At 46.8% G+C, this 14,756-nt stretch overlaps 1 protein-coding gene across 4 annotated transcripts in view; it reads right to left on the bottom strand.

Moving 5' to 3' along the window:
* The window catches only part of NADK (NAD kinase), a 574,415-nt gene that overhangs the window by 472,564 nt on the left and 87,095 nt on the right, over window positions 1–14,756 (bottom strand). The window contains exon 2 of one of the 4 annotated variants that reach the window (XM_085609361.1): window positions 11,390–11,500. The exons of the other annotated variants lie outside the window; for them this stretch is intronic. Within the exon in view, the coding sequence (XP_085465487.1) occupies window positions 11,390–11,500 (111 nt within the window). The remainder of the gene's footprint in view (window positions 1–11,389; window positions 11,501–14,756) is intronic. 4 annotated transcript variants of the gene reach the window in all.

Below are 14,756 nucleotides of genomic sequence, written 5' to 3'. Positions count from 1 at the left end.
AGCAGGTACGTCGGTGTAAACACAATATCCGACAGCCTTGTACCTCCCGGTTCCTCCCTTTATAGGGCGTGTTTTCCTTGAGTTATGTAACAGCTCTCCTGTTTACATAAGGGCGTGTTTCCCTTGAGTTATGTAACAGCTCTCCTGTTTACATAAGGGCGTGTTTCCCTTGAGTTATGTAACAGCTCTCCTGTTTACATAAGGGCGTGTTTCCCTTGAGTTATGTAACAGCTCTCCTGTTTACATAAGGGCGTGTTTCCCTTGTATGACAGGAATTCTTGACAGTACATCCTCCCTCTCAGCGGCTCCCCACGGGTCCAGCGCTGGCAGGAAAACGCCGATGGAACAAGGAGACCAAGCGCGGAGCATGAACCCCTTCAGCCGGTTCCCATGAATGCTCCTCCGGGCCATAGCCTTTCCACGCAACCAGGTACCACAGCTTCCCCCTGCGCCATTTGGACGCCCGTATGCCCGACACTTCATACTCCACCTCCGACTCCACGCATACCGGCCTAGGTGTCCCAGACGGCTTGGAGGGTGCTGGTTTGAGCAATGATACATGAAAGACAGGGTGTATCCGCAATGACTGGGGCAAGCACACCTTCACGTTCACGGGACCCATACACTTGGTAATTCGATAGGGGCCCATGTACTTGGGATGGAACACACTGTTCTTTCGAAACCTCATGTTTCTTGTGGATATCCAGACGTAGTCTCCAGTGCGGTACAGTGGCCCGGGCCTTCTCTTCCTATCTGCCGCAGCCTTGTATCTTCTCTTGGCCTCTATTAGGACAGCCCTTGAGCGCATCAACGTGTCTTTTATGTGTGCCACCCTGTCCGCTGTGGCGGGAATCCTGTCCTCTCTGAACGGATGTAGAAATGGCAAGAACCTGGGATGTTGGCCATAGTTGCTATAGAACGGAGATGACTGTGTGGAGCTGTGAGTGGCGTTGTTATAGGCTATCTCTGCAACCCATAGCAAGTCGACCCATTCTTCCCTGCCCTGGTCCACAAAACATCGCAGATACTGTTTGAGCGTTTGGTTCAGGCGCTCGGTTTGGCCGTCCGTTTGAGGGTGGTAGCTGGTGGACAGGGCGGTCTTAACATGCAGCGCAGTGCACCAAGTCTTCCAGAATTGCGCAGTAAACTGCGACCCCCGGTCCGACACGATCACCCCAGGTAATCCATGCAGTCGTACCACATTCTTTAGGAGTAGTGACGCCAATTCCCCGGCCGTAGGGACTCTCTTGCAGGGGATGAAGTGCCCCATTTTCGTCAAGTAATCCACCACCACCAGTATTGCCGTCATCCCCTGGTCTACCGGTAGGCCCACCACGAAGTCCAGTGATATGCTATCCCATGGTCTATCCGGGGTCGGAAGTGGATGTAAGAGCCCTTGGGTTCGGCCATGGTCGGCCTTCATGGTAGCACACGTAGGACACTCCTGTCCCCACCTCCTGACATCCACTCTCATGGTTGGCCACCAGAAATGCCGTCCCATGCTAGCCACCGTTTTTTCAAAGCCCAAATGACCTGCGCATGGAGAGTCATGGCACCAGATGAATGCTTGTTTCCTTAGCCTAGGCGTGGGTATCAATAGGCACCTGCCCTTCAGGGGTATCCCGTCCTTCAGCTGCCATTCTCTGTGACTGAGGAGCCACCTCCGCCATGCGAATGACCTGATCCCTCTCTTTATTCCCCTCAGGAAAGTATCCGGTTGGATAACCCCCAATACCATCCTCGGGGAAATGATGGAACGCTCGGTTGCAGGCAATGGTTCCTTAACTGCAGATTGACGGGACAGGGCGTCCGCCTTCCGGTTTTCCGTCCCCGGCCGATATGTGATGCGGAAGTTGAACCCCGCAAAGAAGATCATCCACCGCAGCTGCCTGGGAGAAAGGTGTCTAGTGGCCGTCATGAACTGTAGGTTCCGATGGTCCGTGTACACCGATACCACATGTCTTGCCCCCATCAACCAATGCCTCCATTCGGTGAAGGCGTCCTTGATTGCGAGAAGCTCCTTCTCCGCAATATGGTAGTTGCGTTCGGCGTCGTTGAGTTTGCGGGACATGTACGCAACGGGATGAAGCACCCCTGTGTCGTGGTTGCGTTGGGACAAGATAGCCCCCAGCGCCACATCCGACGCGTCCGCTTCCACCACGTAGGGGAGATCCGGATCGGGGTGAGCCAACACCGGCGCCTTACCAAAGGCGCTTTTCAGGGCCTCAAAGGCTTTGTTCGCTTCAGGGGACCAGACAAACTCCTTGGACTTCCTCAGTAGCTGTGTGATTGGGGCCACCACTCCTGAAAATCCATCTATAAACCGCCTGTAAAAGTTGGCGAAGCCAATGAAACTTTGGACGTCCTTCACGCTTTGGGGCACCGGCCATTCTTTCACCGCCTTGATCTTTCGTTCTGCCATCTCCTGTCCCTCTGGACTCAGCATCACTCCGAGGAATTCCACGGATGTGACGTGGAAGTCACACTTGCTGAGTTTACAAAACAGCATGTTTTCCCTCAGCTTTTGGAGCACAGCTTTGACGTGGTGTACGTGCTCCTCCACACTGGACGAATAGATGAGGATGTCGTCGATATATACGACCACGTAGATATCCAACTCCTCTCTGAATACCTCATTCAAAAAGTACTGAAAGGCTGCCGGGGCGTTGCACAGACCGAACGGCATGACGAGGTACTCAAAAAGGCCGAACCTGGTCTTAAAGGCGGTCTTCCACTCGTCTCCGTCCCTCATGCGCACCAGATGGTATGCCCCTTTCAAATCCAACTTGGTGTAGATACGAGCTTTCTTGACCTGTTCCAGAAGTACACTGATGAGAGGCAAGGGGTACCGATTTTTTATGGTTATCGCATTCAATGCCCTAAAGTCCACACAGGGTCTCAGCTCCCCATTAGCCTTCGGGATGAAGAAGAGTGGCGAGGCGGCCGGAGACTTGGACGGGCGGATGAATCCTAGCCTGAGGAGTTTATCCAGGTACCCCCGGAGATGCACGTTTTCAGGCTCCGTCAGGGCATACAGCCTGCCGCTGGGAACGCTGGCCCCTGGCACCAGGTCGATCTGGCAGTCAAACTGTCTATGTGGTGGTAGCACTTCCGCCTTCACCTCATCAAATACATCCTCAAAACTGTGATAAGCCTGGGGGAGAGCCACATCTTTTTCTGCCGCTGTAGCCACCGTCTGACTCCCGCTCTCATCTGCGTCAAGGGATTCCGTTCTTATTCCACAATGCAGGATGCAATACGGTGACGTCATTTCGATGCGATGTGTTGGCCAATCCACAAAGGGGTTGTGTTTCTGTAGCCACGGCAATCCCAATATGACGCCATATTGGGGCGCTCGGATGATGTTAAAATCGATTTGTTCCAAATGGTTCCTCCCATATCTCATCGGAAGGACCCCCGTGTGCTGTCCGATGGGCCCCGTCACCAATCGCCTTCCGTCTACCGCATAGACGTCTTCGGGTACTGCTTTGGGAAGAAGCACTAGCCCTAGCCTGCATGCCTCGTTGTGGTCCATAAACATGCCAGTGGCCCCTGAATCCACCATGGCCACAACGGGTATCCACTGGTCATGCACTCCCACGTGCACCGTGATAAACAGGTGTCGTTGTCCCTTAGTGACCGAGTTGGAAAGTGAAGGGATGGATGAGTGACTCCGAGATGCCCCTTCTCTGGTCTTGGAGTCCTCTAGTTTTCCGCCGGTATGTCCACCACGGCTGTTACCGACCGGTTGGCCCGATAACGTGACGTCTTCGGTTTGGCAGGGCATTCACGTACGTAGTGGCCTTTTTTGCCACAATATAGGCACAATCCTTGTTTACGGCGTGACTCTTTCTCCGTGGCTGTGAGGCTCGCTCGTATTGCGCTGATGTCCATGGGTTCTCCCTTGGATGCGGTGGAAGTTTCAGGACGTCCCACCGTCACATAGGATGGAAGGGATTTTCCTTTTCTCCCATGATCCCCCTTTCTTTCACTTAGCCTATGTTCCAGCCGTAATACCAGGTTGATAAGGCCCTCACATGTCTTGGGTTGAGGGTCAATATGAGCCACGGCGTCCTTGAGCTCATCGCACAGCCCTTGATGGAAGAGCGCCGTCTGTTTAGCAACAGGCCACTTGGTTTCCGCAACCAGCCTTCGGAACGCGTTGAGATACTGCACCAGGTCGTTGGATCCCTGTCTCAACTCAAGCATTTCACGGTCCGCCGTGTACGAGTCAGCCCTTCTGTCGAATACCTTCAGGAATTCCTCGCGAAAAGCACCCCAATCACATAAGAGGGGGTCGTCCCTGCTCACCAGAGGTACGGCCCATTGTGCCGCGTTTCCAGCCAAATAGGATATAAGGAAAGCCACACGAGCCTGACTCGTGGGGAACGCCTTTGGTTTGCACGATAAATGTAGCGCCACTTGTGTGAGGAATACCTGCACTGTGTTAGGATCCCCACTGTACCTCTCTGGTGTTGCCAAGGGGATGGCTACCGGCATTTCCACTACTACCGCAGGGGTCTGGTTCGTGAGGGAGGTGCTGGGCGTGAGCGGGTCCAATTGGATAGCATCCAGTCTGGCTTTTACATCGGCTGTTTCTTGCCTAGAGGCAGCCACTTCAACTTGCATGGCCGCTAGAGCAGCCAGCACATCATCAAGTGTTGCCATGTCTGTTATCGACCGGGAGACAGTTAGTGTTATTAAGGTCGGATATTTTGTAACGCCCTGAACGTCTCAGGATCGTTTAACAGACACGACAATGAGGACGCAACCACTTGTGAAGGGTTAGTTCTTTTAATGAAGGCAAATAAAATACAAAGAACAAACAAAAGTTATAGTCGCTGGAATCCTCCAGGCTAAGTACGTTACCAGCCCACAGCACGGATGGTCCTAACCGTCCTCTGCATATACGCCGATCCCGGCGTATGCCAACAGAGGGCAGAAATGAAATGGCCGACAATGCCAATCGGTAGGCTGTGAGGGGCACGAAGAGTGTTGGGGAGAATCGAGGAGTCAGGGAAACACCCAGCCGGGGTCTCTACCTGAAGGGAGCAGCCGCTCAACCTCTTCCTCAGACTGCACCGGGACGCGGAGTCACCTCCTGGTGATGCGTCACCGATACCCCAATCACAAGCAAGAAGACTGAACCGAGAGCAGCCGCTCGATCGATCCTGTGGACTTCCGAGTCTGTAACGCGGCAAACACCTCCTGGTGTGCGTTACAGCTGGCAGTCCCTGTGTCTCTGGTCGGGCTGGGAGTTACGACTCCAACCAGCAAAAGCGCCACTGCGCTTGGACTCAGCCGAGTCAAAAAGCGAAGCTCAATGGTTGACCGGTAGAGCTTCCGGGTCCTTCACAGGTGACGATGGGGCAAGACACGGCCCAGGGAGTAACGACTCGACCTACCTCCGTTCTTGCCTTACTGGAGCCCCACTCCTGAACACTGCTCTTCACGAAGCAGGTACGTCGGTGTAAACACAATATCCGACAGCCTTGTACCTCCCGGTTCCTCCCTTTATAGGGCGTGTTTTCCTTGAGTTATGTAACAGCTCTCCTGTTTACATAAGGGCGTGTTTCCCTTGAGTTATGTAACAGCTCTCCTGTTTACATAAGGGCGTGTTTCCCTTGAGTTATGTAACAGCTCTCCTGTTTACATAAGGGCGTGTTTCCCTTGAGTTATGTAACAGCTCTCCTGTTTACATAAGGGCGTGTTTCCCTTGTATGACAGGAATTCTTGACAGAGTCACACTGGAATTTATCTTTTTGGGTCCTGGCGAAGTGCAAAATGGAATCTCTGTCAGCATAGTTTAGGAACTTTGCAATTACAAGCCTCGGGCTTGCTCCAGGGGGTGGTTTATTCATTAATGCGCAGTGTGCCCATTCCAACACGAAGCAGGTAGACAGTTTGTAAGGTGGCAGAAGGTCCGTCAGCCATTTTGTAAGGAAGCTGGTCATGGACTAAGAGCTTGTTTTTTAATACCTGCGATGTTCCAGCAAAGAAGCCTCATTGCTGGCTTGTGATTGGGGGGGTGGTCGAGAAGCAACCGGATGTGATGGCAGTTGTGGTCTACTGGCTCTAGAGCTAGGGCACTGGTGTGTTCTTCAGGGTCTGTGGGCACAGGGGTGGCACTGGTGCCCGAGTATGGAGCACATGGTGATAAAAAAAAAACATGCGGTAAAAAGCCTTTATCCTGTGATTGCTGCCTGTCAGTGCTTTGGATCAAACGCCTAGCCAAACTTGGTAATCCCCCCCCCCCAATCAGACTTTTGGCCGAACCAACCCACCCTCCTCACAAAAAGGATGGCACAGTATTCTTTTTATATTGAAGTCAACGTTTCAACACAACCAGTGACACACTTTTTTCCGACTGGGACGTAGATTTCATGGCTTTAGGGTCAAGTTAATTTCCACAAGGGGGCAGCAAGCTGGTGGCAAATTGGGACTATGTGGGCCTTTATCAGGCTAAAGGCCCTCTCCTGGATCACTACCAGGCTCACCACCCCAATAACCAGCCAAAGAGATGTTGAGCTGCTCCCAGCTAGGTGGAAGGGTAGTAGCCATCTCCATAGATGGTAAATGGGGTTGTCGAATCGTCGCGTCAGGAGGAGGGAGACTTGGGGCGGAGAGAGAAGAATAGGGACCCGGGGGCCTACACATGCCACCTTGGTTACAAGGAATGCCAGTAGGGGCTGAGTTGGCAGGGCTTAAGGGAGAAAGAGAATGGATGTTAACAATTATGATGGTGCAAGATTTGTTCAAGTCAGAAACAGCAGTCTCTAGTTTATAAAGTCTCTCCACCAATGGTGTGACATACTGTTTGAGAACACCTTGGAGACTGTCCAAAATTCCATCCCAGGTTGAATCATGAAATGCCAAGCCATCCTGATAATCCCCAGGGTTCCTGTAACCCAAAACAATTAGGCTATTGCTTAGGGTTCCAAAATCGTTTTACTTGGCCGAATGTGCTAAGACACTGTTATTTAAACGTTCAGGCAAGGAGTTTACAGTCAATTTCTCCTGAACCACATGGAACATGCTGGGAGGATTAGGTGGTTCTGTGGAAGAATCAACAGGCCCTCGATGGGAGTGGAGGGCCGGTTGGACTACTAGGGACGATGGCAAAGTGCTAGGGCCCTTTTCCGCATTCAAAGATAGTCGCCGCTCTACCAGGTCAATTTCTTTTGTAATTACCCCTGCCACACGAGCCAAAAAAGAGTCAAGAGTGATGCTACGAGTTTGCTTAGGGCCAATGTCCTTGTCCCCCTGCAGATTCCGCGTCCCCATATTAGGCCTCGAATCGCCCCAAAATTAGTTTGTTAAAAAGGTTAGTGGCCTGGTGGAAGGTGAACGACAATAGGGGTAGGAATGAAGCTCACCTGACAAAAGGGCTTACAAACACAGGGTCAAAGAGTGGGGGCCCAGCCTTTTTTGGGCGAAGATGGGCCCAGCCTTGCACCAGGCTTTGCTCGGGCATGGTCCATGCAGTAGGTCTTGGAAATGCGATTTATAGCGCCCCCTAACTGCAACATGCAAGTCAGGGACCGCCTCCAATGTCCTAGAGGATGCTGGGACTCAAAGTCCTCAAGCAGCACTCTCCCGCACAGCGGGTCTTGGAAATGCACTTTACAGCACTATGTGACGGCAACGGGCAGCAGGTGAGTCAGGGGCCACCTCCAATGCCCTAGAGGATCATGGGACTCGAAGACGCCACGCAGCAGTCTTCTTCGTGCTTGTTAATTATTGCCCTTCTGGGATCTGTTAGTGATTGCGTACATTTCTGTTGCATATCTTCTCCTCTGGAAGAAAACAGGAGTCATGCGATTTTAAGCGACACCTATTTTTTATTTCAGTGGGGTTTTTGTGTCCTGTGTACTAAAGTGACACCGCACAGAGGAGTTCTTGAGCAGATTAATTTCTTTATGGTCTCGCTCTGCTTTGGAGAGCCATTTTTCTAACATGTTATGAGGTGTACATGACACCCTTTCACATATTTGGCCCAATGAATGTATCCTTTACCAAACGGGATGAATCTTCCAATGGTTTCCTTATAGAGAATTACAAATATCGTACCATTCTTTACGTGTGGCTTTAAAAAGAGATGTTCATGTTTAGATGGAAAACATAATATTAATATATTTATTGATTTTTAGTAATGCCTTGATGGCCATCTACTATATTTTGATGCCTGTCGTCTTATGTCTATTGCTGATGGAATACATCTCTTAGTATTGTTGTCCTTCTTTTATATTTGAAGAAGGATGGCCATGGGTTAGTTTATTTACCCCAGTATGGGATTCAATTACCTGGTATTTTTAATAAGAAATATGTAATTAACATAGAGACATTTTTTATCTTACACCTATGGATTCAAATGACTAATTATGCCTAAAATAATGTTGATTTGATCAATACAGAGAGGGTCTAATTGACATCGTTATCATTGTTATTTTGAGTTTTATAAGCGCTAGCTAGACCCGAAGGTATCAGAGTGCTTTATATGTTATGTGATAACATTTACAAGAGGTACATGAATTGCTTCATAGTTGAACAATACAACATTAAGTGGTTATAAAGTCACACACGCATAACTCAAGGACGCATTGAGGAATGGCATCATGGACAGAATAGGAGATGAAAGAGATGGTAAAGTTGCGTGGGAATGGGGGCGTGAAAGAATTCATGACAGTAAGAGGTGGGGGTGGTAAGAAAGTAAACAAACAGGAAAGGGAGATAGAGGTTTAATAATTTTTATGGAATTTTATAGACTATTCCTAAACAATAATAGCAGTTAATAATAGGTGCCATAAACAGGTGCATCGGGTATGTGATCGAAGGAGTGAACAGAGGCAGCACCGCTCTACAGAATAAAGCCTAGGACATGAGATGCATTCACGTAGTGTGTACTCTTCTTGTGAGTGTGTGGATCTTTCTTTACACAAATCTGCAGCCAATTCACAAAGCTTTTTCTCTAAGTACCTATGTATTCCCATCTTCCATGTGAATTACAGTTCAATATCCAGGACTGAGTCACACATCATTTATGTCAATAGTTATTATTATTTTCAGTTTTATAGAGCACCAGCTACACCTGAAGGTATCGGAGGGCTTTACGTGTTATGTGATAACGTTTACAAGAGGTACACGAGGTGTTTTATAGGAGTCATAGTTGAACAATACAGCATTACGTTGTTATAAAGTCACACAAGTATAACACAAGGATGCATTGAGGAATGAGTTGGAATTTCTCTAAGCTTAGTTGTGACTTAGTCATGCATCTGTAGGAGTAAGGCATGCTTACTTATGGGGAAAAAGCTTTATGTATCACAAACATTTTTCCGTGTGTAAGCAAGTTTTACTCCTGTACATTCATGACTAAATCCCAGCAAAGCTTAATCATACAAAATTACTCACAAAAACATTTGTGAGAATCAGGTTCAGATTGTTAGGGGTAATTTACATATATGACAGGTGTATAACACAACCTCTTGTAGAAAAACACCGAATCTGCCCCCCTTCTCTCTTCAACCTCGTGAACTATGGTTGAAGATAGAAATCTTTATAGAATATGATTGTTGATATCTATGTAATGCATTTTCAGTTACAGAATTTTGCAGATGCTTCCTATTGGAATTTCGACAATATAATGTACAACATTCTAGTGTCAAAATAACCACGATATGTTTATAGAGCGTACTATCACTATTTACGGTTTTGCTTGGGTAATATAACCGTTCTTGAACCTTATGAGTAAAAATCATACAATTTACTGTATTTTTTTGTCGACCTGTACTTGCGTTGGGTTTTCCTTATTAGAACAGTCTGATTTAGCAACTGATTGCATATCAGTGTGTTTAGATTGTATTTACATTTCACGTTTCAGAACTATTATGCTTAGATATATAAAGTGACCAGGCGGTCTTACAAGTATTTTCATCTTGTGATTATATAACGTGATTATGACTTTTGCACACAAAAGTTGGTTATAGTGCTCAATGACGCTTTAGTTATATGTTCACCATGCACTGTATATTGGTGATATGTCGATACTAATATTATAAGTCGTAAATATTTGTTTTATCTGAATTCCTATACTAAATAATTGTTTGTTTACATTTTGTACACCTGAAGAAGTTTCAGGAGAGTGAAACACTTTGGCTTTTGTGACATTTGTTATCTTTTGCCTACAAGCAAATCAGTTTTATTTGAAGAATGGATAAATAAAGGACTTACTATTAATCTACATATTGGACCACTGCTAGTCTCATTAACTGAATATGGGCGTTGGATACTGAATCACATAATGGTACTATTGATTTACTTAAATGATCTACACACAGTGTGTTAGTAATATTTTGTTTAAATTAGGGGATTTTTTCCTTGACTGAGGATGTGTGGTGGTTGTTCCCTCATACTCATTTGTTTCATACCAAGTTTTGTTACTACACACATGAGAGGGGTAAAACCTGTTCTTACATAAAGGATCCTTAAAACGTATGCAGTATGTATGATTTAGGAAGCATTGAGACCATTAGTGTAACTCTGGCCTTGTAATTAGTCTTCTATTGATGCACATTTGCAGGAATTCTGCACTTATAACTACCTGATAACAATATTCTGTAGGCACAATTTGCATATTTTGCTCATTTTGAAAGTCTGAGCATCACTGCAAAAATCTTTGTAGTAGCTTATAACAAAATGTGGAATGAGTGAGAAAATCAATGCCATTGTGATAAGGTTGCTGATACATCCATTACAGTTCCAGTCTATCTCAAGTGTCCAGGTATCATACAGTCTTTTTCTACAGCCTATTCCTATCACTATTTATGTTGGTATTATCTGTCAGTTCAATGTTTTTATCAGTATGTACAATATTTATAATGTTGTGTCTCAGCTTAAACATCAGGAATATTTCATTTTATGTTGTGCTAATAACGGGGTTTTTCATAGGTCATATATTGTTGTTTGGTTTAATTGCTTCCTACATACAGAAGTTAGGTTTACCGTTCCTGATCCTCAAGTTTTCCTGTTCAACTAAGAGGAGTCCTGAATTTCCAAGTCTGCTTTCTGTATCCAGGAGCATGGCTGCCTCACCAATTGTGCTTTTGGTGACTAAATGAACTTTTCCAGGACTTTAAGTACCCATATACACACTAACGAACAAAGATTCTGCTGTGGTCATGTCCCACTTAACTTTGCAAGTTCCCAACCTTCACTAATGTCTAGGACTATCATGAGTTCAAAATCAACAATTTGACTTCTAAGCATGTGTGCACTGTACTTTTTTCGGTATGTGTTAACAGCTAGTGAGAAATTTCCAGAGCTAACGCGTGGGAGCAGTGCAGGGTGTCTTTTAGGAAATCATTCTAAAAATAAAAACTTGGTTGCTTACCTCTATTTGTGTTTTTCTCCTGGAGACTCTTTGTCTGGTTATTTTCTTTTTCCCCCCGTAGTATCCTTACAGCACTCCTAAACTCTGATATAGTCCATATTGCGTTGGTGCCTGTTATGTAAATGTGGGGTGACTATTACAATCATTTTTAATCTTACCTCGTCGAAAAAGTATAACCCTTAAATATATATATGTTTTTGATGAAATTATCTCATTCCTTCACAAACAGAGACTGGAACGCAAATCCTAATTTTACTTCCCAATTACACTGTATGGCACCCAACCATAAAGCTCTTAAGTTTCCGATGGATATATGCCCCCACAAGACTGCAATATAGAAGTAAAATGAAAGGATCACTTTATTGTTACCTGACAGTGAACCCCCTTAGACCAACTCAACACTGCTGCCAGGTCATCTCCAAAGCAGAACCTCCAGCTTTAATAGTGAGAGGGACCCTTGATAACACGTCATTTTACCCATTTTACGAAAAGAGCAACACATGACCATCATTTTAGAGCTACGGTCTAATCAATCGGCATTTGCTTAGCATTCTCCCCATTGAATGACTGTACTATACCTATTTTAGTAATTGTTGGGAATCACACATCTATTTTTTTTAACGGCCTTTCGAGAGGAACTCAACCTACCAGTGTCTCACAGTAACCAGTTGTCTGGCATGATATTGCTGGCACATATTAAAGTGTAACAGGATGGAATGATGACCTTTAGTTAAGCAGAACAGTGCATTTTCTCCTCTGTGTGATCAGTTCCACACTCAGAAAAAAACTGAACACATAGATTTTTTTTTCTTTATCTGGTTTGTTACTGTATGGCATATCTTTAGTTCTTGCTAAAGAGGGCTTTAGTTGAGTTAAACCTTCCTGACCGACGTGCCGACGATCGCCTGGGAGCGCAACGTGGTGCTGGTATGGGAGAAAGTATGTCGAGATGTTAAGCTCTGGGCGCGTATGCCTCTCACTATCTGTGGCCGCTCTGCCATCTTTAAGATGGTGGCACTGCCTCTACTTCTTTACCAGCTCCAAAAACCACCCATATGAGATTCTTCCCAGTTGGTTTCGGAAGGTTAATGCGGTGCTGAGCCAATTTCTGTGGGAAGGGGTTCTGGCCAGGGTATCGCTGCGGGTTTACTTTCTGCTGGTATATGATGGGGGACTGGCTACCTCTGATATCTTATCCTATTATTACGCCTCCCATTTATTGGTCCTAAACGAATGGTGGTATGGAGATAGGGGGGACCCGGCGTATGCGGTGGAGAGGCGTCTCATGGACCCACATACGGTACATACCCTACTTTACGCGACTGCATTGCGACTGCATTGGGTTTCGGGTCTGGCGCCGGGCTTTGTCATATTGGCTGGTGGGGTAGGCTTACCCGAGAGTCCCCGTTGTGGCAGAATGGGCTGCTCCCTCAGTTGGCGACCCTCTCTGGATTTAGGGGTTGGGACAGAATTGGTATCTCCACGTTGGGATCGGTGGTTAAGGGCTGTGTGATGAAATCCTTTGGGGACTTACAGCTTGAGTATCAAATGCCACAGATGCAGTTCTTGAAATACCTCCAGCTGCGCCACACCCTCGCCCCTAGACTGGAGGGTATGCAATCCATCCCTGAATTCAGTCCCCTTGAGGCTAAGGTGTTTATGGGGGATCTCCAAGAAAAGAAAGTCTCTAAAATCTATCAGTCTATGGTGATTCATAATGCTCCGTCCCTGCAGGGTCTGCGTGAGCGGTGGGAGACGGATGTGGTGCCGTTGGACGAGACTGATTGGAGGGAGGCGCTGGCCTCCCCCCGTGAGGCTAGTATAGTGATCCGACTGCGTCTCGTCCAATTTCGGTATCTACACAGGACTTATTACACAAGGCAGCGGCTGTGGCGGGCGGGTCTTATAGCCTCCCCGGACTGCCTTAGGTGTGGGCGAGAGGTGGGGTCTTCGGTGCACACGGTCTGGCACTGCCCTGCAGTGCGCCGGTTTTTTTGGGGGGGGGGGGGGGGGGGGGAGTGTTAGGGTGCCTATCGGAGGTGTTGGGCTGGGATCTTCCAGTAAACCCCAAATTGGTGTTGCTCCATATTATGGCCGATATTGGGAGTAATATCTATAAGCGTCACTTGCTGCTTCTAGGCCTAACGACAGCCAAGCGGGATCTTGCCCGGGCATGGAAGGCCCCGGCGGCTCCCTCTATTAATGTTTGGAAACGAGGTTTAGATTTCAATATGGGCCTGGAGTTGCCGATCTTTAAAGCGCGTGGGTGTCCTCGGAAACACTTCAAGATCTGGAAGCGGTGGGCTGATTATAGGGGCATTTTCCTACGGATGGCGACTTGGGGCCTATTTGAGTGTCAAGTGTGGCGCTGAGTACTAATTGTATAGAGATGGTGCTGGTGGACTCTGGCGGTGGTGCGGTCGGGGGGGAGGGTGTTGGGTGTTGGGAAGGGAGGGGGTTTTCTTGACAGATGATGTATGAATAGCTCTCCAATGTTCCTTGTTATGGTAAAAATATCAAGAGCTGTTGCTATTTACTATGTGGCAGATCCCCTGGTTCTACAGGGGCCTGCAGCCTTTGCCTTCTTGATTAATAAAAGTGTTGTTAAAAAAATAAATTTAAAAAAAACAGTACTATTGTAGTAGAAAAGAAAATAAGACAGCTTGTTTGGGAGATACACTGCATAACGTCACAATTAGTAAACAAAGCAGAGTAATTGGCTTCAATAAAAATGTTAAATGTAGTTTAAGTTTTGCACTTTCCTTAATCCGACACACTCATTGGCACACTCTGTGTGTGTGGTTTGTGAGCATAACATCAATTGGAAGTGATGTGGACGCAATGGAAGAGCAATATATCAGTCTTGTTCTGTGTTTTATAAGTATGGCCAGGTAAAGCCAAAAATAAACCCAATCTGGAACATTTATTAAGTTTGCCGGGAGAACCGTATATCTCTCTATCACTTCAGTATAGTCACTTGAAACAGAAGCACCGTCGGAAAACTTTTTGCAAGGTAAGAGGAAAGATAATGCTAGAATCGGCTAACAGAACACATCTAACTGGGGGGGAGGGCACATTCTTATCCAAGAGAGGTGCTCAGTGCAAGAACAGGTCAAACCGTGGAATGCAGCTTTAACTATTGACAAGTTACCCACACTTCTCAGTTAGGCTGCTACACTGTAAAGGGACAGTAACAGTGAAATGGCAATGATCAACCTATTAACATGTCTCCCTTGTAATACGGATCTATCAATTTACCCACAAAATTATGGGTGTCACCCACATTTGAGACTGTATACTTGAAAATTAAAATATGAATCCACAATTCCAATAATTCTGATAACACTGTAAGCTTCTGATCTTCACG

This window comes from Triturus cristatus, chromosome 1_2, assembly GCF_964204655.1.
Source record: "Triturus cristatus chromosome 1_2, aTriCri1.1, whole genome shotgun sequence".
NCBI classification, from domain to species: domain Eukaryota; kingdom Metazoa; phylum Chordata; class Amphibia; order Caudata; family Salamandridae; genus Triturus; species Triturus cristatus.
This window is presented reverse-complemented; position numbering and strand designations above follow the sequence as displayed.